Source organism: Somniosus microcephalus, chromosome 4 (genome assembly GCF_052327205.1).
Source record: "Somniosus microcephalus isolate GS21.2 chromosome 4, FLI_Smic_1.0, whole genome shotgun sequence".
Classification (NCBI taxonomy): domain Eukaryota; kingdom Metazoa; phylum Chordata; class Chondrichthyes; order Squaliformes; family Somniosidae; genus Somniosus; species Somniosus microcephalus.
Window position 1 is genome coordinate 167,881,919 of NC_140990.1, and position 24,821 is coordinate 167,906,739.

At 43.6% G+C, this 24,821-nt stretch overlaps 1 protein-coding gene across 2 annotated transcripts in view; it reads right to left on the reverse strand.

Annotated features, from left to right (window-relative positions):
- bard1 (BRCA1 associated RING domain 1) overlaps window positions 1–24,821 on the reverse strand; it is a 188,041-nt gene that overhangs the window by 121,938 nt on the left and 41,282 nt on the right. For both annotated transcript variants that reach the window (XM_085985431.1, XM_085985430.1), the window contains exons 5-6: window positions 13,404–13,484; window positions 3,876–4,048 (exon numbers count right to left, since the gene is read on the reverse strand). In XM_085985431.1, coding sequence (XP_085841557.1) covers window positions 3,876–4,048; window positions 13,404–13,484 — 254 coding nt within the window. The remainder of the gene's footprint in view (window positions 1–3,875; window positions 4,049–13,403; window positions 13,485–24,821) is intronic.

Below are 24,821 nucleotides of genomic sequence, written 5' to 3' on the forward strand. Positions count from 1 at the left end.
TTAGAGTCCTACAACCAAAATGAGCAACTGCAGTGACGAGTGATCGTAGGTGCATTTCAAAATCTAGCCCCGAGGTCCACAGATATTATTCCACCCAAATGTTAACGAGTAACTTGCAGAATACTAAGACCTATTAATGACCCAAGAGGGATTGTAAACAAATATACTGGTTGCTTGGTTTTCTGGGAAACCATGATTAGCTGAATTTGAGAAAATTATGTAACTATGAGCAGTGGCGCAGAGCTACTGTTTGGATAAGTTAAGGAGAAAGATGGGCAAAGGGAATCTTAGCAGATTTTGATTTCTTTACAGACAGATCAATATTTTCTGGCATTTTTACCTTTGTTTATCCTTCTACAAACACTTGTACATACATTAACAAATGGACTGTCGCATCTGCACTGTTGTGAAATAATTCCACTCTACATTCACCTTTGCATGATCTCAGTGAACATGGATATAAACGCAATGACTAATTCAGCACATCTTGATCTACTTCATGCCATTCGATGGGACAGTAAAAATCTGGTTTCTTTCAATTCTACGTATATCTGAAGTGTATACTAGGACTAGCAACCTTCAACCAGTTGCAAGTTCAATGGTCACCATTTAACTTGTGGAAATGAATTCATTAGGTTTGGTCATTTCTGAGCTGGCACCAGAAAAATAACCACAAAAGCTTTGTAAAAACCCAACTGGTTCATTCATGCCTTTCAGGGCAGGATGCCTGCTCCTCCGACTTGAACTCACCTACATTTGACTTCAGTTCCCATTACGTGGTTGATGCTTAATTCCCACTGAAGTGGACTGGCACCTGGTGGTCTTCTTCATTGTTGGATCTATATGCTGGATTTCCTACCTAACACCATTGTGGGAGCGCCAACGTCACAAAGACTACAGTGGTTCAAGGAGAGGGCTCACCACCCTCAGCTGAGAGCAACAGGGCCAGCATTGCCCATACCTGAGAACAATGAAAAAACCAACACCCGTCACCTCTTGCACCTTGATGACTACACCCATAGTCCTCTGCATCTATCAACATTCTTGGCCTCATTATCTTCCCTTACCTCAAACAGAACTCCCATAACTTCTCCACTATACCAGCTGGCTCTAATAAGCCCAACACACATTTTCAACCCAACAACTCAACTTTATAAAACCAAAGCCCATCCAATTTTAAAGACTAAGCAATAGTTCTTGATTTACCTTGACTTTTTTTTAAAAAACTCGCTGAGCCTTGGCCTTTTACCTTGGTTTCTCAATTTTTAAAAAAATCTATTAGTTCCTCCAGTATCACAGGCCATTGACCAAACTGCAATAGCCATTTGCACTCTTTAACTGAAATAATTCTAGACCTTCTGTAATTTATATGGTTTTTATATTATTGAAATAATTATACAGATTTCAAAAAGGTAAAAAGGGATTTTAAAGAGGGTATGAAGAGTTAAATTAGATCTGTTAGTGGAAGTAGGAAGGGGGTGGAAAAAAAGAGACGTTAGAAATTGGGCAAATTAACTGCTTTCTTTCAGTCTCTTACATGCTACAAGGATTTTCTCAAGTGATTAGCCCTTGCTGGATTATCAATCACAAGTAACGTATCACGATGAGTCCCGAGGCTTTCACTGAACGCTTCAAACCAAACTGACAAAATCTGCATGAACAAGGTCCTTATTTTCATGGTGCAAATATATATTGAACTAATACTGACATTTCCTTCACCTGCCACCCAGTGAAACTCTACACTTATAAACAATCCATCTGGTGGCACAACGTCAAACTATGTACAAAATTTAATTTATAAATGATTCGCTGTGAAATTCCTTTAATTTAAAACCTCTGTCTTTGCATTCCAAATAGGCTTACATACATAATTATCTACAATTTTCTTTCATCATTATAACAAGGAAGAGTAAGGTTAAAGGAATGCAACTGAAGTACCATACAGATTAGAATCATGATTGTAACTGATGGATCTATCGACACTTAGTTTCCAAGGTTTCTTTCCCTGTTACGCAGCACTGTTTTTTCTTTGGTTTTGCCTCAGTTTTTTAAATTAGAATTTTCTCTCCACAGTAATATCTCCTCAGTGATATACAAGTCTGTATAATATATTTGAGAAAGTAATACTGCACAGTGCAGCATTGTACATTTATCAAACTTGCTGTTACAATTTAGGCTTTTTCTCAATGCAAAAAGTCAGCTTCCATAGATAAGCCTGTGCTTCCTTTGAACCAAAACTTAATCTTATGTTTGATGTATTAGCTAGTGTGTCACAGAGTGAACAATGAACCTTTATATAATTGGATCTACTGGAGCAAGAAATAGTACAGCCCACTCACCATGTCTTCTAGATCTCTCTTAATTTGCAAAATAAAACACCCTGACAGACAATATAGCTCAGGCTAAAAATCGTACAGAGTTTATTTAAAGTAAAATTATACAGAAGCAAAATTGCACATCCAGATATAATAACAGTCCTTATTTGAAAACTGTTTTGATATCAGAATCCTTATAGTACTTTTCCCTGGCGTTTTTTGGCTGAGATAATTTACCATACATGATCTTCTAGGCAGTAGAGACATCCAGCTCAGCAACACTGAACTAAGTGGCTGAATCATGTAAACTAATGCAATTGTCAGCAGCTCTCATATTAGTTCTTGCACCAACTCTAAAAGACATAACTGTCAATCAAACCAGACCTAAAAAAAACAAAAGGCTGGCACTCATACCTGACTGTCAGCAGATACTTACACCCTCAGAACAATTCAAATCTGCCTCATTTGAGTCTTGCAAGTAGGACAGCTACCTTTTATCTAATTACCCAGTAAAACAAATCTGGAATGTTTCTGTGCAGACAAACTCACATACATTGTCAGAGAAAACAATCAAATCAATTTTGCCCTGACAGGAGCATGTCTGTAAGGAATCGATAGAGGTAGGATGCTCTTTTGAATATCAATGTCCACACCAGATAGGCAGATGTGAATTTGTTTAACCCCCTCCCCACCCACCACAGACACTGAAGAATTCTTAACGCTACTAACAGAAGCCCAATTTTAAATGAGATAAGTGAACAAAACAAAAAGGGGACAAAGAGGGATAATGAGTTGAATAGGTTTTAATTAAAATGTGAAAAGGTGACATTATGAATTTGATCTGAGTAGCCCGATAGCTGGCAAGGCAGAGTTCCTTCCACCATATGACAATAGCAGCCCCTTTGTATATAATTTTGTTAAAAGTTCTTGTACTTGACTACACATTCATGTAATAAAATAAAATATAAATTTATGAGCCAAGACTGGTCAGGTCCTTGGATCCATCACACGATGTTGCAGACATTACAGTGGCCAACTATTACCCTCCCTGTTTGTTCTAGCTGCTACTAATAATAATGTAATTAAAATAAGTGAATTCAGACTCTCGCCAGGGCAAAGGTAATGCAACAATTTATTTTTTATGACCGGAAAGTGAAAGTTATGTCTAAAAGCATTACATAAACTAATAGACATTAGAGTGACAATTTAACATTGTAATTCAATGTCAGGACTCTGCTGAAAGTATTCAAGCAGCTCTGCGGATTTACGAGGGTGTCAGCAGAACCCCTCAAATGAATTACGATCTTCGAACTCCCAAAATTCCACTAGTCTTGGCCTTTATTCATTTAGCACATTGCTGCATCTTTGAACATAGAAATATTCTGGAGTTAGAATATTACCAGGCAATAAATTCATCATAGACACTCTTGCAATAATGAGCGGTAATCTGGAGGACAATTTCCTTAACAGCACTATTTAATCAGGATGAAACATTTTCTTTGGCTATACCAAGTTGGATATACCCCGTGGATGATGATTGGACCAAGTATGATTACTTACATTACATCTTGGGAGGCTCGGTGTAAGATCAGCAACTTGACAACCTCCACGTGTCCATTCATGACGGCATCGTGCAAGGGAGAATCGTTCTGGTATCCTGGTGTGTTCAGTAGTGCACCAAATTGCAATAACAGCTCGACAACTTCTACATGTCCATGGTTACAGGCTTCATGCTACAAAAACACAGCCAATTGTTAAAAGCTTGAAGAAAGACATGCACAAAGATCACAGTGTCAAAATAAAGTCAGGTAGTAAAGCATGGGGCCAGATGCAGATCACTTTAACAAGCAAGCAAATAAGGCTCTACCACTGGAAGGTGTCCCAAATATTTCAGAGAAAAGCACCATTTCTGTTCAGCTATTACATACAGGATCTAGAATCTAAAAGTACATAATTTCTGTTAAATTTCTCTGCACCATGTGAATTTTAACAAATAAAAAAACTCTGATGTCAAAACAGCAGGCACAGCATGCTGGAGCAGAGCTCCACTGGGTAATGGGTCTGTGCCTGCAATCCCCCATATGCTGAATTCCCACTCTCCGTTATCTCGACAGGACGATCCCAGGCAGAAACCTATTTTCTCAGAGATGGGGGAGCACAGGGACAAATACCCTCAGACTTCATTGACACAGTTAAATGAACTTCTTTACCCAAAGAATGGCAAGAATGTGGGACTCGCTGAGGTGAATAAAATAGATGCATTTAAGGGGAAGCTGGATAAACACATGAGGGAGAAAGGAATAGAAGGTTATGCTGGTAGGGGGAGACGAAGAGAGGTGGGAGCAGGCTCATGTGGTGCGTAAACACCGGCATAGACCAGCTGGATTGAATGGCCTGTTGCTGTGCTATAGACTGACTCTATGCAATTCTATGTAGCGTACATTGGCAACAGCACAGGTCTGCCAGCAACTCACTCGTTCTCCACGTGTAACAAAAACTGACAAAAAAAATCTTTAGCATCTTTCAGCTTTATAAAGGAGAAAAAAAATGACTAATAAAGAAAAGTAGTATTTAACAAACGATTTCTTTGATCAACTACATTTCCACTGATTAGCCATCACAGGTTGGTCTCCTGTGGTTCTGTTCCAAATGGGAATTTTTCCAGGATTAGCAGAAAGCACAGCTAAGTGAAGTTTGCTCTCAATAAGCTAATCATCTAGATGGGGACAGGCATAAAACTCATTCAGATGCAGTTGTTCTTGATGGCCATGTGGCAAAATGTGGAACTAAACTGAGCCTCAAGGAAAAACCCCTAGTTCTCGTATGTACCCATCACCTGCATGTAATGAAGTTGTGCCTTTCTTCAATAGCGCTGTGTAAATAAGTATGTTACTTCTGTGACATCCAGACAATCTCTTAATGAACAATCTGAATTATGTTTATGTGATCAGGCCAAACCTGCTCTAAGTTTCTCCCCTGCCCTAGCCCTGAACTCTCATCTTTCTCTAGTTTCTCTCCCATCTCCCCTCATCTTGTCCATGAGGCCCTCCTCCTGCTCCCTTGACCCTATTCCCACTAAGCTGCTGACCACCCAACTTCCCTTCCTGGCCCCCATATTAGCTGATGTTACTAACAGTTTTAACTCTTCAGGTACTTCAAATCTGCTGTCATCACCCCTCTCCTTAAAAAAACAACCCTTGACCCCTCTGTCCTTGCAAACGGCCACCCCATCTCCAACTCCCATTCCTCACCAAAGTCCTTGAAGTCTCCTTGCAAATCCATGCCTATCTTTCCCGGAACTCCATGTTTGAATCCCTTCAATCAGGTTTCCGCCCCAGCCACAGTGCCAAAACGGCTCTCAAAGTCACAAATGACATTCTATGTGACTGTGACCGTGGTAAACTATGCCTCCTCATCCAAACTGCAGCCTTGACACAGTTCACCACTCCATCCTCCTCCAACGCCTCTCCTCCATTGTCCAGCTGGGTGGGACTGCACTTAACTGGTTCGATTCTCATCTATCCAGTCATAGCCAGAGAATCACCTGCAAGGGCTTCTCTTCCCGCTCCCGCATCTGGAGTTCCCCAAGGATCTATCCTTGGCCCCCTCCTATTTCTCATCTACATGCTGTCCCTCAGCAACATCATCTGAAAACAACGTCAGGTTCTAAATGTACACCAATGACACCCAGCTCTACTTCACCACCACCTCTCTCGACCCCTCCACCGTCTCTAACTTGTCACGCTGCTTGCCCGACATCCAGTACTGGATAAGCAGAAATTTCCTCCAAGTAAATATTCGGAAGACCAAAGCCATTGTCTTCGGTCCCCACCACAAACTCTGTTCCGTAGCCATCAACTCCATCATTCCCTGGCAACTTCTGAGGTTGAACCAGACTATTCGCAACTGTTGTGTATGTAATATGTGTGCTACTTTGAACCTATGGACAGGACTGCACTACTTGTAGGGCGTAGTGATACGCAGTACCACTCCTGGCCATAGGGGTATAAATAGTACTGTGGGTACTGATCTCCCCTCAGTTCCCGCCTGTGGGCATGAAGTAAAGACCTACGTATAGTCCCTACCTCCAACCAGTAAAGACCTGTTTGAGTTATACGTTTAAGTCTTTGTGTTAATTGTTCAATACAATACACATACTTAACAGCAACAGTGGTGTCAGACCTGAATTAAAGCAGCGGCGAGGCTCCGAGTCAAAGACAACATCAAAGAGTAACGTCACAGGAGAGCAGATAGGTGATTGGTTGGTGAGTATCACAGCTCTTTTTTGCTCTCTAAGTTAGGGAAGGGGGTTAAATTAAGAGCTGAGAAACTGTAACTTGTTAGTACTTATTAAATTAATAGCTTAAACTAAATAAAATAATCAAACAATAAACCTAAAATATCGACTGAATAAAATCTTTAACTAATTCATTAATAAATAAAACAAGGTATGAGATGGCAGGGCAGGTGGTGTGTTGTAACTGCAGCATGTGGGAGTTTGTGGAGCACATCGTGATCCTGAGCAACCACATCTGCAGTAAGCATCTGCAACTCGAGGAACTTCGGCTCAGAATTGTTGAGCTGGAGTACGAGCTGCAGACATTGTGATGCATCAGGGAGGGGGTGAGTTACCTGGACACTTTGTTCCAGGAGGCAGTCGCACCCTTTAGGTTAAGTAGAGTTCGTCAGTGGTCAGGGACAGGAGGGTGTGACTGCGAGTCAAGAATATATGGGGACCCAGAATATATGGAGGAGCCTCAGCCCTGGATCTTGTCCAACAGGTACGCGGTACTTTCTGCCTGTATGGATGAGGAAAAGGACTGCAGGGAGGATGGGCAAACTGATCACGGTATTGTGGTACAGGGAGTCATCCAAGTGGGGGGAGAAGGAAGGAATGTGGTAGTGGTAGGGGACAGTATAGTCAGGAGGATAGATACTGTTCTCTGCAGCCGCGAAAGAGAGTCCCGAAGGCTGTGTTGCCTGCCCGGTGCCAGGGTTAAGAATATCTCCTTGCGGCTAGAGAAGAAATTGGAGTGAGAGGGGGAGGATCAGTTGTCGTGATCCATGTAGAAACCAATGACACAGGTAGAACTAAGAATGAGGTTCTGCTGAGGGAGTTTGAGGAGCAAGGGTCTAAGTTAATAAGCAGAACCACAAGGGTAATAATCTCTGGATTACTACCTGAGCCACGCACAAATTAGCATAGGGTCAAGCAGATCAAAGAGTTAAATGCGTGGCTCAAAGAGTGGTGTGGGAAAAAGGGGTTTCAATTCATGGGGCACTGGCACCAATACTGGGGAAAGAGGAAGCTGTTCCCTCGGGACGGGCTCCACTTAAACCAGGCTGGGACCAGCGTCCTGGTGAATCGAATAACTAGGGCTGCAGATAGGGCTTTAAACTCAAAATATGGGGGGGAAATTTAGAAATCTAAAGAGAAAGGTCAAGGCAATAGAGCAGTGTAGCGGTTTGGGTAAAAATAAGCAGAGTGTGACAGGAAGGGACAGAGAGTTTAACGGTAGCAGTGCAGCAGAGAATAAGGTCAAAGCAGGGAAGAATGGTAAAAAAATTTAAATTAAAGGCTCTTTATCTGAATGCATGAAGCATTTGTAACAAGATAGACAAACCAGTGGCACAAAGAGAGATAATTGGGTTTGATCTAATAACCATTACAGAGACATGGTTGCAAGGTGGCCAAGGTTGGGAGCTAAATGTTCCAGGGTACCTGACATTTCGAAAAGACAGGCAGAATGGAAAAGGAGGGGGAGTAGCCCTGATAATAAAGGATGACATAAGGAGAGTAGCGAGAAGGGATCTCGGCTCGGAAGATCAGGAAGTAGAATCAGTATGGGTGGCGATAAGGAACAACAAGGGGCAGAAAACACTGGTAGGAGTAGTATATAGGGCCCCTAACAGTAGCTATACTGTTGGACAGAATATTAAGAAATAGTAGGAGCTTGCAACAAAGGTAATGCAATAATCTTGGGGGACTTTAATCTTCATATAGACTGGACAAATTAAATTGGAAAAGGCAGTCTGGAGGACAGTTTCCGAGAACAATGTGTCATGGAACCAACCAGGGAACAGGCTATTTTAGATCTTGTATTGTGTAATGAGACAGGGTTAATTAGCAATCTCATAGTAAAGGATCCTCTGGGGCAGAGTGATCATAATGATAGAATTTTTACATTAATTTTGAGAGTGACTTGCCTAAGTCTGAAACTAGAGTCTTAAACTTAAATAAAGCCAATTACATAGGTATGAGAGGCGAGTTGGCTAAGGTAGATTAGAAAAATAGATTAAAAGGTATGGCGGTAGATAAGCAGTGGCTAGTATTTAAAGAAATATTTCATAATTCTCAACAAAAATACATTCCATTGAGAAACAAAAACTCCACAGGAAAAGTGATCCAACCGTGGCTAACTAAAGAAGTTAAGGATAGCCTTAGATTGAAAGAAGAAGCTTATAATGTTGCAAAGAATAATAGTAAGCCTGAGGATTGGGAGAGTTTCAGAAACCAGCAAAGGTTGACCAAGAAATTGATGGAAGAGAGAAAAAATAGAATGAGAGAAAACTAGCAAGAAATATAAAAGCAGATTGTAAGAGTTTCGACATGTAAAAAGGAAGAGAGAAGTAAACATTGGTCCCCGAGAGGCTGAGACAGGAGAAATTATTATGGGGAATAAGGAAATGGCAGAAACGTTAAACAAATATTTTGTATCTGTCTTCACAGTAGGAGACACAAAAAGCATAACAAAAATGGTGGGGAACCAAGGGTCAAATGAGGGTGAGGAACTTAATGTAATTAATATAAGTACAGAAACTAATGGGACTAAAAGCCAACAAATCCCCTGGACCTGACGGCCTACATCCTAGGGTTCTAAAAGAGGTGGCTGAAGAGATAGCGGATGCATTGGCTTTGATCTTCCAAAATTCCCTAGATTCTAGAATGGTCCCAGCGGATTGAAAGGTCGCAAATGTAACACCGCTATTCAAGTAAGGAGGGACAGAAAAAACAGAACTACAGGCCAGTTAGCCTGACATCAGTCGTCGGGAAAATGCTGGAATCCATTGTTAAGGAAGTTGTATCAAGTCACTTAGAAAATCATAACGTGATTAGGCAGAGTCAACATGGTTTTATGAAAGGGAAATCGTGTTTGACAAATTTATTAGAGTTTTTTGAGGCTGCAACTAGCAGGGTAGATAAATGGGGAACCAGTGGATGTAGTACATTTGGATTTCCAAAAGGCATTCGACAAGGTGCCACATAAAAGGTTACTACACAAGATTAGGGCTCATGGGGTTGGGGGTAATATAGCAGCATGGTTAGAGGATTGCTTAATGGACAGAAAACAGAGAGTAGGGATAAACAGATCTTTTTCAGGTTGGCAGGCTGTAACTAGTGGGGTGCCGCAAGGATCAGTGTTGGGGTCTCAGCTATTTACAATCTATATTAATGACCTAGATGAAGGGACCGAGTGTAATGTATCTAAGTTTGCTGACGATATAAAGCTAGGTGGGACAGTAAGCTGTGAGAACACAAAGTCTGCAAAGGGATATAGATAGACTAAGTGAGTGGGCGGTAAGGTGGCAGATGGAGTACAATGTAGAGAAACGCGAGGTTATTCACTTTGGTAGGAAGAATAGAAAAACAGAATATTTTTTAAATGTTGAGAAACTTTCAAATGTTGGTGTTCAGAGAGATTTGGGTGAACTCGTGCAAGAAACACAGAAAACTAGCATGCAGGTACAGCAAACAATAAGGAAGGTAAATGGCATGTTGGCCTTTATTGCAAGGGGGTTGGAGTATAAGAGTAAGGAAGTCTTGCTACAGTTGTACAGGGCCTTGGTGAGACCACACCTGGAGTACTGTGCACAGTTTCGGTCTCCTTATCTAAGGAAGGATATACTTGCCTTGGAGGCGGTGCAATGAAGTTTCACTAGATTGATTCCTGGGGTGAGAGGGCTGTCCTATGATGAGAGATTGTGTAAAATGGGCCTGTACTCTCTGGAGTTTAGAAGAATGAGAGGTGATCTCATTGAAACATACAAGATTCTGAAGGGGATTAACAGGTAGATGCTGAGAGGTTGTTTCCCCTGGCTGGAGTGTCTAGAACTAGGGGGCATAGAAACATAGAAGATAGGAGCAGGAGTAGGCCATTCGGCCCCTCGAGCCTGCTCCGCCATTCAATGAGATTATGGCTGATCATCCAAATTCAGTACCCTGTCCCTGCCTTCTCCCCATATCCCTTGATCCCTTTAGCCTTAAGAAATATATCTAACTCCTTCTTGAATATATTTAATGAATTGGCCTCAACTGCCTTCTGTGGTAGAGAATTCCACAGGTTCACCACTCTCTGGGTGAAGAAATTCCTCCTCATCTCTGTCTTAAATGGCTTACCCCTTATCCTTAGACTGTGACCCCTGGTTCTGGACTCCACGGCCATCGGGAACATCCTTCCTGCATCTAGTCCTGTTAGAATTTTATAAGTTTCAATGAGATTCCCTCTCATTCTTCTAAACTCCAGCAAGTATAAGCGCAATCGACCCAATCTCTCCTCGTACGTCATTCCTGCCATCCCAGGTATCAGTCTGGTGAATCTAGGTGAATCTGAGCATAGTCACAGGATAAGGGGTAGCCCATTTAAGACCGAGATGAGGAAGAATTTCTTCACTCAGAGGGTTGTGAATCTTTGGAATTCTCTGCCCCAGAGGGCTGTGAATGCTGAGTCTTTGAGTATATTCAAGGCCGAGATATGTAGATAGATATTTGGACTCTAGGGGAATCAAGGGATATGGAGATCAGGCAGGAAAGTGGAGTTGAACTCGATGATCAGCCATGATCTTATTGAATGGCGGAGCAGGCTCGAGGGGCCGTATGGCCTACTCCTGCTCTTATTTCTTAAGTTATGTATTTAACCCCAGAATGAACTTCCGACCACATACCTGCGCCATCACTAAGACCGCCTATTTCCACCTCCATAACATTGCCTGACTCTGCCCCTGCCTCAGCTCATCTGCTGCTGGAACCCTCATCCATACCTTTGTTACCTCTAGACTTGACTATTCCAAAGCACCCCTGGCTGGCCTCCCATCTTCCACCCTCCATAAACTTTAGTTCATCCAAAACTGCTGCCCTTAGCCTATCTCGTATCAAATCCCGGTTCATCCGTCACCCCTGTACTCGCTGACCTACACTGGCACCTGGTTAAGCAACGCCGCGATTTTAAAATTGTCATCCTTGTTTTCAACTCCCTCCATGGCCTTGCCCCTCCCTATCTCCAGCCCTACAACCCTCCGAGATATCTGCACTGCTCCAATTCTGGCCTCCTGCGCATTCCGATTTTAATCGCTCCCCCACTGGCGGCAGTGCCTTCAGCTGCCTAGGCCCTAAGCTCTGGAATTCGCTCCCTAAACCTCTCCGCTTCTCTTTCCTGCTTTAAGACGCTCCTTAAAACCTTTCATCTGTCCCAATATCCCCTTATGTGGCTCAACGTCAAATTTTGTTTGGCATCGCTCCTGTGAAGGGCCTTGCCACGTTTTACTACGTTAAAGGCGTTATACAAGTAGAGATTGTTGTTATATTGATCGTCTTTTAAAACAGCTCATGTAATTTTGAGGCCGGGATTAAACCAACATTGAGTTTTTGAACAATAAAGTAATTTTCCTCATTTTAAGTCTGCATTACTTTTAACACTTGCTTCACACCAGTGGATATTGATCTGGGCTTTCGCAGAAAAAGATCGATGGAATTGCAAAGTGCGATCAAATATCCAAAACTTGGATTTAGCACTGATGGGGTCACAAAATCTCACGATCGGTCACTTCATCCCACCCAACTCTTGAACTGCTGCCAAATCCCACCTAACTCCCGACTTGCTACCAATTCCCACGCAACTCTCCAGACACAACTGTTCATTACATTGCACAGCTAGAAGAACAAGAATACTTTAGTTTAGAGCGTTCTCTGGACACACTTGTCCCAACTTTACCAAGCATGCTGGATGAGAGGAAAATAGCTGTTCAGAAGATGAAGTAGGGGCCAAGTATCTGATTGGCATTAACAGTACAGCTTCAGGAATGCTGAAGACGACTGCTGGTTCTCACATCATAAGTAATGCATTAGCCATTTAATGGTAAGGCTTCTACTGCAATAACTTTGTGTAATTGACAGCTCAATCTTTGAAAAGTTATATGAATGACTGTGTTTCGTAACAGTCAATAGCAAGTGATTTGAAAAAGCAAATTGGCCAAACTGAAATACTACAGCCCTTGTTTAAACTGTGCAAAAGGGTGCTGTTGTTTACACAGTGCAACATCCACTTTTCAAGTACTGGTAAAATCCAGAATATGATCCGCAAAAATACTGGCAAAAATCATGGAATTCCATGCAACAAAAATGGAGCTTGCTTTACTTGGCTACTACTAGTGACCCCGTTCACGGTACATCACCCTTTGTACCTCTGATTTAACAGCGACAGTGACATTGAATGCACCCCCTAGATTGGGCAGTGCGTTGGTGTTGAATACCTACACTTTGCCCCTCTTCCCTGAAATCTGCATCAGTACCTGCAGACTGCAACTCTGATATAATTGGCATGAATGTTACTTGTGGGAGACTTGGGATCAGGACGGACTCCCCGACAGAGGTAACCCTGCTTATGCCATTTTCCATAGTTGGGGGCAAGGGTGGTCTTATTGAGCTGGGCTGCAAAGCCTCAGATTCACCCATATAAGGGTTTTGAAGCTTTGTGTCGGGTATTCCAATCAGGGAAACTCGCTGGTGGTGCTGCTCCTGCCTATCTGAAGTGTTTCTCCTTACCATGTAGTGAAATAGAAATAGAATATTCGTCATGGCTTGTAGTGAGATATAAGCATCACCCCTAGAATGGCTGACTGGTAATTCACAGGTACCCAAGTCATACGTTATAGCAATCTTTGTGAGCAAAGATCACATCTGACTGGCTACTTACGCCTCATGTTTAATGTAAACATTGTTTGAACTAATTCGTGTTTTTAAATCAGATGTGGGAAATATGAAAAATAGCTTTCTGGTTATAAGAGGGCATATACGGTATCACAAATACACACCAATGGTGTCCATCCTGCATTGTCTTTGATGTTTGGATTAGCTCCATTCTCCAAAAGTTGCTCCACTGCTGCAGTGTCACCCTATAACACAGTAAAATTGTCAGATTAGTACAACACAGGTAAAGTTATATGGCACACAGTTTTTTTGCACATATATTGCCTATACACTAATAAATTTTGTAATACTGCACATATATTATGGTAATGTACAGTGAATAATTTAGCAGCACAGTATTGTTAATTAAAAAGCTTCATATTACAGTACAAGCTACCTGCTGCTTCCAGCTCTTGGATTACTTCATCTTTATTACTCTTGCGTTAAGAACATAAGAATGAGGAGCAGAGTGAGCCATATAGCCCCTCGAGCCTGCTACATACTCAATGACTCAGCATCCATAGCCCTCTGGGGTACAGAATTCCAAAAGTTCACAACCCTCTGAGTGAAGAAATATTTCCTCACCTCAGTCCTAAATGGCCGATCCCTTATGCCGAGACTCTCCTGCCAGGGGAAACAGCCTCTCAGTATCTTTAGAAGAGCTATCCAGTTAGTCCCACTCCCCTGCTCTTTCCCCATAGCCCTGAAAATGTTTCCTGTTCAAGTATATGTCCAATTCAATTTTTTACCTTTTGAAAGTTATCACTGAACCTGCTTCCACCACCCTTTCATTCCAGATCATAACAACTCGCTATGTAAAAAAATCTTCTCCCCTCCGGTTCTTTTGCTAATCACCTTAAATGCATGCAGCTGCAGCTATTAGCAGACCGCATTGCGGCGCTGGAGCTGCAGATAGATGGGCTTTGGAGCATTCACAATGCTGAGAGGGTCGTGGATAACACGTTTAGTGAGTTGCTCACACCGCAGGTAAGGGCTGCACAGGCAGAAGGGAAATGGGTGACCATCAGGCAGAGCAGTAGAGGCAGGCAGGTAGTGCAGGGGACCCCTGTGGCCATCCCCCTCTCAAACAGGTATACCGATTTGGATACTGTTGAGGGGGATAACTTACCAGAGGAAGGCAGCAGCAGCCAACTTCCTGGCACCAGCGGTGCTTCTGCTGCTCAGGAAGGGAGGAAAAAGAGTGGGAGAACAATAGTGGTAGGGGATTCTATCGTAAGGGGAACAGATAGACGTTTCTGTGGCCGTAGACGTGACTCTAGGATGGTTTGTTGCCTCCCTGGTGTCAGGGTCAAGGATGTCACTGAACGGCTGCAGGGTGTTCTGAAAGGGGAGGGTGAACAGTCAGAGGTCGTGGTTCACATTGGGACCAACGACATGGGTAGGAAGAGGGATGAGGTCCTGCAGCAAGGATTTAGGGAGCTAGGTAGCAGATTAAAGAGCAGGTCCTCAAAGGTTGTAATCTCTGGATTACTCCCGGTGCCACGTGCTAGTGAGTATAGGAATAGGAGGATAGAGCAGATGAATGCGTGGCTAAAGAGTTGGTGTAGGAGGGAGGGCTTTAGTTTCCTGGATCACTGGGCCTGCTTCTGGGGAAGGTGGGACTTGTACAAGTCGGACGGGTTGCACCTGAACCAGAACGGGACAAATATCCTTGCAGGGAGGTTTGCTAGCACTGTTCTGGGGGGTTTAAACTAAAATGGCAGGGGGTTGGGAACCTGAGCAGGAAGACAGAGGAAAGGGAAACAGGGATAAAAGCAAAAGATAGGAAGGAGAAAAACAAAAGTGGCAGTCAGAGAAATCAACGGTTTAAATCAAACGTGGCCACAATAAATAATAATTCTAATAGGTCTAAGAGCGTTAAAAAAACAAGCCTGAAGGCTTTGTGTCTTAATGCGAGGAGCATTTGGAATAAGGTGGACGAATTGGCTGCGCAAATAGAGGTAAACGAATATGATTTGGTTGGGATTATGGAAACGTGGCTCAAGGATGGCCAAGACTGGGAACTCAACATCCAGGGGTATTCGATATTCAGGAAAGATAGGCAAAAAGGAAAGGGAGGTGGGGTAGCATTACTGGTTAAAGAAGGGATTAATACAATTGTAATGAAGGATATTAGCTCTGATGATGTGGAATCTGTATGGGTAGAATTGAGAAATGCTAAGGGGAAAAAAACATTAGTGGGAGTGGTATATAGACCTCCCAACAGTAAGGCGGAGGTTGGGGATGGCATTAAAAGGGAAATTAAAGAAGCAATAAGGGCACAGCAGTCATCATGGGTGACTTTAATCTACATATAGATTGGGCTAACCAAATTAGTAACAATACTGTGGAGGAGGAATTCCTGGAGTGTTTACGGGATGGTTTCTTGGACCAATATGTCGAGGAACCAACCAGAGATCAGGCCATCTTAGACTGGGTATTATGTAACGAGAAAGGATTAATTAGCAATCTTGTTGTACGAGGCCCCTTGGGTCGGAGCGATCATAATATGATCGAATTCTTCATTAAGATGGAGAATGAAGTAGTTGCCTCAGAGACTAGGGTCCTCAATTTAAATAAAGGAAACTACGATGGTCTGAGGAGCGAGTTGGGTAGGATTGATTGGGGAATGGCACTCAAAGGGTTGACGGTGGATAGGCAATGGCAAACATTCAAAGACCGAATGGATGAGCTACAGAATTTGTTCATCCCAGTTTGGCATAAAAATGTGACTCAAATGTGGCTAACAAGGGAAATTAGGGATAGCATAAGATCCAAGGAGAGGACATATAAATTGGCCAGAAAAAGCAATAATCCTGAGGATTGGGAGCAGTTTAGGATTCAACAAAGGAGGACAAAGGGATTAATTAAGAAAGGGAAAATAGAATGAGAGTAAGCTAGCAGGGAACATAAAAACTGACTGTAAAAGCTTTTATAGATATGTGAAGAGAAAAAGATTGGTGAAGTCAAGCGTAGGTCCCTTGCAGTCAGGATCAGGGGAATTTATAATGGGAGACAAAGAAATGGCAGACCAACTAAATTCATACTTTGGCTCTGTCTTCAAAGGAGGACACAAATAACCTCCCAGAGATGCCGGGGAACATAGGGGCTGATGAAAGGGTGGAACTGAAAGAAATCAGTATTTGTAGAGAAATGGTGTTAGGAAAATTGATGGGACTGAAGGCCGATAAATCCCCTGGGCCTGATAATCTGCATCCCAGGGTATTTAAGGAAGTGGCCCTAGAAATAGTAGATGCATTGCTGGTCATCTTCCAGAACTCAATAGACTCTGGAACAGTACCCATGGATTGGAGGGTAGCTAATGTTACCCCACTATTCAAAAAAGGTGGTAGAGAAAAAGCGGGGAATTATAGACCGGTAAGCCTGACATCGGTAGTGGGGAAAATGCTAGAGTCCATTATAAAAATGTAATAGCAGAGCACTTGGAAAGCAGTGACAGGATCGGACAAAGTCAACATGGATTTACAAAAGGTAAATCATGCTTGACTAACCTACTGGAATTTTTTGAGGATGTAACTGGTAAAATAGATAAGGGAGAACCAGTGGATGTGGTGTATTTGGACTTTCAGAAGGCTTTCGATAAGGTCCCACATAAGAGATTAGCGTGCAAAATTAAGGCACATGGGATTGGGGGCAAGGTATTGACTTGGATAGAGAACTGGTTGGCGGACAGAAAGCAAAGAGTTGGAATAAACGGGTCGTTTTCCGAGTGGCAGGCAGTGACTAGTGGGGTACTGCAAGGATCGGTCCTAGGACCCCCAGCTGTTCACAATATATATTAATGATCTGGACGAGGGAATTGGATGTAATATCTCCAAATTTGCAGATGACACAAAGCTGGGTGGGAGGGTATGCTATGAGGAGGATGTCGTGAAACTCCAGTATGATTTGGACAGGTTGGGTGATTGGGCAGAAACATGGCAAATGCACTATAATGTGGATAAATGTGAGGTTATCCACTTTGGTGGCAAAAACAGGAAGGCAGATTATTATTTGAATGGCAATAGATTGGGAGAAGGGGAAGTGCAAAGAGACCTGGGTGTTCTTGTGCACCAGTCGCTGAAGGTAAGCATGCAGGTGCAGCAGGCGGTTAAGAAGGCAAATGGTATGTTGGCCTTCGTAGCAAGAGGGTTCGAGTACAGGAACAAGGATGTCTTGCTACAGTTTTACAGGGCCTTGGTGAGACCGCACCTTGAGTATGGTGTGCAGTTTTGGTCGCCTTACCTGAGGAAGGACATTCTTGCCATGGAAGGAGTGCAGCGAAGATTCACCAGGCTGATACCTGGGATGGCAGGAATGACCTATGAGGAGAGATTGTGTCGATTGGGCTTATACTCACTGGAGTTTAGAAGATTGAGAGGGGATCTCATCGAAACCTATAAAATTGTCAGGCCTGGACAGACTAGATGCAGGAAGGATGTTTCTGATGGCCGGGGAGTCCAGAACCAGGGGTCATAGTCTAAGGATAAGGGGTAAGCCATTTAGGACTGAAATGAGGAGGAATTTCTTCACCGAGAGAGTGGTGAACCTGTGGAATTCTCTGCCACAGGGGGCGGTGGAGGCCAGTTCATTAAATATATTCAAGAAAGAGTTGGATATATTTCTTAAGGCTAAAGGGATCAAGGGATATGGGGCGAAGGCAGGGACAGGGTACTGAATTCGGATGATCAGCCATGATCTCATTGAATGGCGGAGCAGGCTCGAGGGGCCGAATGGCCTACTCCTGCTCCTATCTTCTATGTTTCTATGTCCTCTGGTTACCAACCCTCCTGTCAGTGAAAACGGTTTCTCCTTATTTACTCCATCAAAGCCCCTCATACTTTTGAACACCTCTATTAAATCTCCTTTTAACCTTCTCTGCACTAAGGATAACAATCCCAGCTTCTAGTCTCTCCAGATAACTGAAATTCTTCATCCCTGGTACCATTCTAGTAAATTTCCTCTGCACCCTCTCCAAGACCTTGACATCCTTCCTAAAGTGTGGTGCCCAGAATTGGACACAATGCCATTGCTGAGACCTAACCAGTGATTTATAAAGGTTTAGCATTACTTCCTTGCTTTTGTATTCTATTCCTCTATTTATAAAGCCAAGGATCCCGTATGCTTTTTTAAAAGCTTTATCAACTTGTCCTGCCACCTTCAAAGATTTGTGTACGTACACCCCCAAGTCTCTCTTCTCCTACACCCTCTTTAAAATTGTACCATTTAGTTTATACTACCTCTCGTCATTTTTCCTTCCAAAATACATCACTTCACACTGCTCTGCATTAAAGTTCATCAGCCATGTGTCTGCCCATTTCACTCGTCTGTATGCCCTCACGCAGTCTGCATTCTACCCTCCTCACTGTTTACTACATGTCCAAGTTTTGTGTCACCAGCAAGTATGCCCTTTATACCCACGTCAAGGTCAAGGATATTCTGGGCTCCACACTTTAGGAAGGATCTCAAGGCCTTGGAGGGTGCAGAGGGGATTTACTAGAATGGTACCAGGGATGAGTGACTTCAGTTATATGGAGACTAGTAGCTGTGATTGTTCACCTTAGTGCAATGGTCCTATTGCTGACCTCTAGGGGACACCACTCCAGTCTGAAAAACAACCATTCACCACATCTAAATAAAAACAAATGCAAACACCATACATCCTAGCTGTGACTACAGGTTGTACATCATACTTTGTTCCATAGGGCATTAGATTTAGAATTTTCCTACATCATCTAACAGCCGTCAACTATTAATAACTTTTGAAAGTGTACTCTGTATGGGGGGAAGATAGGACTAGTGCTCCATATACATCATTATAGTTACATATACACCCATTATAAAAAGATGACCAATTGTTAACATGCTGCAAGAGGGAAACCACAAGAGAATACACTTTATACTCACGAAAAAGATGCTAACAGCCCAATCTCAAAGGCTTTGTAAGAATGGAAATGGCAGTGAATGTAGGTGTTTGAGAGCACGTGACTGCAAGTTGAACACATCCGTCAGTCTGACTGAAGTCAAATGATATTGACAGGTATGTAAATAAGGGTGTTTCCCAACATATAGAAATATAAAATATGGGAGGCGAGGGCCAGTTCTACATATATTGGTACCGGTTGACACTGGAGGTTATGTAATCACTAACACTTCCCAAATGCGGTGCAGAAATACAGTTCCTTTCTTGAAAGTACAACTTTTCACATTTCCAGAGCTCATTATTAGGATGCAGTTGTTAAATGCTCTGCACTAACAGATAGTTCATTTTATTTTCAGCTTAGTGTAAAGAATGCTGGGTATTTTTTTTTTAATTTAACTTCTTTTTAAGGCAGTTGGGGAATTTAAATTCAGGTATTAAATAAATCTGGAATAAAAAGCTAATATCATTAATGGTGATCAGGAAACTATCGGATTGTCGTAAAAACGCAACTAATGTCCTTTAGGGAAGGAAATCTGCCATCCTTACCCGGTCTGGCCTATGTGTGATTCCAGACCTATAGCAATTTGGTTGACTCTTAACTGCCCTCTGAAATGGCCTAGCAAGCCACTCAGTTGTATCAAGCTGCTGTGAAAAACTATGAGAATAAAACCGAACGGACCACCCGGCATTGACCTCGGCAGCGGATTCGGACACGACAAAGGCATACCGAGCCCAATCGACCCTGCAAAGTCCTCCTCACTAACATCTGGGGACTTGTGCCAAAATTGGGAGAGCTGTCGCAGACTAGTCAAGCAACAGCCGGATATAGTCATACTCACAGAATCATACCTTTCAGCCAATGTCCCACACTCCATCACCATCCCCGGGTATATCCTGTCGTACCGGCAGGACAGACCCACCAGGGGTGGTGGCACATAAGAAATAGGAGCAGGAGTAGGCCATTCGGCCCTTCGAGCCTGCTCCGCCATTCAATGAGATTCCACAGCCCTCTGGGGTAGAGAATTCCAAAGATTCACCACCCTCTGTGTGAAGAAATTTCTTCTCATCTCACTCCTGAATGGCCTACCCTTTATCCTGAGGCTGTGGCCCCTGGTTCTGGACTCCCCAGCTAAGGGAAACATTCTCCCAGCATCCACCCTATCAAGCCCTGTAATAAATTTTGTATGCTTCAATGAGATCCCCTCTCATTCTTCTGAATTCAAGAGAATACAGGCCTAGTTTACTCAATCTCTTCTCATACGACAGTCCTGCCATCCCAGGAATCAATCTCGTGAACCTTCGTTGCACTCCCTCTATGGCAATTATATCCTTCCTTAGGTAAGGCGACCAAAATTGTACACAGTACTCCAGGTGTGGTCTCACCAAGGCCCTATATAATTGGAGTAAGACTTCTTTACTCCTGTACTCAAATCCTCTTGTAATGAAGGCCAGCATACCATTTGCCTTCCTAATGGCTTGCTGCACCTGCACATTCACTTTCAGTGACTCATGTACAAGGACACCCAGGTCCCTTTGAGCATCTGCATTCCCCAATCTTTCACCATTTAGGAAATACTCTGCCTTTCTGTTTGTCTGAGGTATAGTTGGGAGGGAGTGGCCCTGGGAGTGCTCAACATTGACTCCGGACCCCATGAAGTCTCCTGCCAAGGAAACACCTGCTGATTACCACCTACCGCCCTCCCTCAGCTGATGAATCAGTACTCCTCCATGTTGAACACCATGTGGAAGAAGCACTGAGGGTAGGCAAGGGCACAGAATGTACTCTGGGTGGGGGACTTCAATGTCCATCACCAAGAGTGGCTCGGTAGCACCACTACTGACCGAGCTGGCCGAGTCCCGAAGGACATAGCTGCCAGTCTGGGCTGCCGACAGGTGGTGAGAGAACCAACACGAGGGAAAAATCTACTTGACCTCGTCCTCACCAATCTACCCGTCACAGATGCTTCTGTCCATGACAGTATTAGTAGGAGTGACCACCACACAGACTTTGTGGAGACGAAGTCCTGTCTACACACTGAGGACACTCTCCATTATGTTGTGTGGCACTACCACCGTGTTAAATGGGGTGGATCCAGAACAGATCTCGCAGCTCAAAACTGGACATCCATGAGGTGCCATGGGCCATCAGCAGCAGCAGAATTGTATGCTACTACAATCTGTAACCTCATGGCCTGCCTCACTCTACCATTACCATCAAACCAGGCAACCAACTCTGGTTCAATGAAGAGTGTAGATCATGCCAGGTGCGTACCTAAAAATGATGTGCCAACCTGGGGATGCTAAACGATGGAAGCAGCATGCTATAGACAGGGCTAAGCGATTCCACAGCCAACTGATCAGATAAAAGCTCTGCAGTCCTGCCGCATCCAGTCGTGAATGGTGGTCGACAATTAAGCAACTAACAGGAAGAGGAGGCTTCATGAACATCCCCATCTTCAATGCTGGTGGATATCAGCAGGTGTGTGCAAAAGACAAGGCTGAAGCATTCACAACCAGCTTCAGCCAAAAGTGCCGAGTATATGATCAATCTCTGCCTCCTCCTGAGGTCCCCAGAATCATAGATGCAAGTCTTCAGTCGATTCGATTCATTCCATAGGATATCAAGAAACAGCTGAGCGGCTGGATATGGCAAAGGCTATGGGCCCCAACAACATCCCGGCTGTCGTGCTGAAGACTTGTGCTCCAGAACTAGCCACGTCTCTAGCCAAGCTCTTCCAGTACAGCTACAACGCTGGCATCTACCCGACAAAGTGGAAAATTGCCCAGATTTATCCTGTCCACAAAAAGTAGGGCAAATCCAATCCAGCCTACTCTCAATCATCAGCAAAGTGATGGAAGATTTCGTCGACAGTGCTATCAAGCAGCATTTATTCACCAATAACCTGCTAATCGATGCTCAGCTTGGGTTCCGCCAGGATCACTCAAGCTCCAGACCTCACTGCAGCCTTGGTCCAAACATGGATAAAAGAGCTGAATTCCAGAGGTGAGGTGAGAGTGATTGCCCTTGACATCAAGACAGCATTTGACCAAGTGCGGCACCAAGGAGCCCTAGTAAAATTGAAGTCAATGGGAATCAGGGTGGAAAATGCTCCACTGGCTGGAGTCATACCTAGTACAAAGGACGGTGGTTGTGGTTGTTGAAGGCCAATCATCTCAGCCCCATGACATCGCAGCAGGAATTCCTCAGCCCAACCATCTTCAGCTATTTCATCAATGACCTTCCCTCCATCATAAGGTCAGAAGTGGGGAGGTTTGCTGATGATTGCACAGGGTTCATTTCCATTTGCAATTCCTCAGATAATAAAGCTGTCCATGCCCGCATGCAGCAAGACCTGGACAACGCCCAGGCTTGGGCTGATAAGTGGCAAGTAACATTCGCGCCACACAAGTGCCAGGCAATGACCATCTCCAACAAGAGTCTAGCCACCTCCCATGACATTACCATCACTGAATCCCCCACCATCAACATCCTGGGGTCACCATTGACCAGAAACTTATCTGTACCAGCCACATAAATACTGTGGCTACAAGAGCAGGAGGCTGGGTATTCTGCAGTGAGTAACTCATTTCCTGACTCCCCAAATTATTTCCACCATCTACAAGGCATAAGTCAGAAGTGTGATGGAATACTTTCCACTTGTTGGAGCTGCACTCATCCAGGCAACACACAAGAAGCTCGACACCATCCATACCCACCCCAGCCACAGTTTGTTCGCCCCCCTGCCATCTGGGAGACGCTACAGATGCATTCGCACCCTAACGACCAGATTTAGGAACAGCTTCTTTCCCAGGGCTGTCATCCTACTGAACTCTACAAATAAACTTTAAAGCCTGCACATCTGCCAATGCACTTTATTATATTTATGTTTATGTATTACAAGCCAAATGAATGTTGAATGTTAAATGTCTTAATCAAAATGTACACTCTCGGGAGCCGCAAGCCTACATTTCGTTGTACTGCACTTGTGCACTAACAATGACAATAAAGTTGATTATTATTATGACAAAGCAGCCCACTTGATCGGCACCCCATCCACCATCTTAAACAATCATTCCCTCCAGCGCAATGTGGCTGCAGTGTGTACCATCTACAAGATGCACTGCAGCAACTCGAAAAGTCTTCTTCGACAACCTCTACCACCTAGAAGGACAAGGGCAGCAGGCACATGGGAACACCACCACCTGCAAGTTTCCCTCCACGTCACACACCATCCTGACTTGGAAATATATCGTCGTTCCTTCATCCTCACTGGGTCGAAATCCTGGAACTCAAACGTCACTGTGAAAGTACCTTCATCACATGGACTACAGAGGTTCAAGAAAGCGGCTCACCACCACCTTCTCAAGGGCAATTAGGGATGGACAATAAATACGGGCGATGCCCACATCCCATGAATGAATAAATAAAAATATATATACATTTTTAAAAAAGGACGACTGGCATTACTTCTCAAAAATTCTAAGGGTCTTCAGGGGACTTGGGGCAAGCCTAATTTGTGTGTAAAAAATAAAACTGGCACATCAGTTTCCCAAAGACAACTGTTAGGGGGTCAATTTTTTTTCTTTATTCCTTCGACGATAAAATGTCACTCTCCTATGAAAAAGGTTCAGGAATTTGCTGACGTTTCACTAAAATACAGTTACGATTCCCTTCTCATCTTTGGCACCGAACTCAAGATAGCGAGCTTTTGTTACTGGGAGATGTATCTGACCCTACACCTGAATTTCATAACCCCAGTTGATCCACAGCATATTGTAGACCCCACACAGATAACAAAGTGCTCCTACTTCACTCCAGCGCAGTACTGAGGAAGCGCTGCACTGTCGGAGGTGCCGTCTTTCAGATGAGACGCCTGCTCTCTCGGGTGGACATAAAAGATCCCTTGGCACTATTTTGAAGAGGAGCAGGGGAGTTCTCCCCGGTGTCCTGGCCAATATTAATCCCTCAACCAACACGTAAAACAGATCATCTGGTTGTTTACTTCATTGCTGTTATGGGGGCTTGCTGTGTGCAAATTGGCTGCCGCGTTTCCTACATTACAATAGTGACTACACTTCAAAAGTACTTCATTCGCTGTAAAGCGCTTTGGGACGTCCTGAAAGACGGTACTGAAATACAAGTCTGTCTTTCTTCTACTGTAGCTGTTGTATCCGTGTGTTAATGGAGACATGGAATGCAGGAGCTGGTTTAACAGGTGTTTACTGAACAAAGTCTGCAGGTGAACTAAAAGATACAAGACACTATACAGGCTTATATAGCCCGAGTGGACACTACCGGCATTACAGTACACAGGGGCTCTTAAAGGCACATACACCACAATTCCTCCCCTTTTAGACAACCAGTACATAACATTTTAAGTAATCATTAATTAACATGTTTACAAGAACAATAATCTACACATTTGCTGCAGTTAATCAATTATAAGGCAGTCTCTCTGGAGGCTTCCTGACTCGGTCCGGATAACGCCTCGGTGGTGTAGTAGGTTCTTTTGGCAAAGTCGATTCGGCTTGAATGCCAGTGTCGGGTTCATCTGGTTCCAGTATCACCGGATCGGAGGTAGATACTATGGGTATCTCCTTCATCATTAGGCGTATAGAG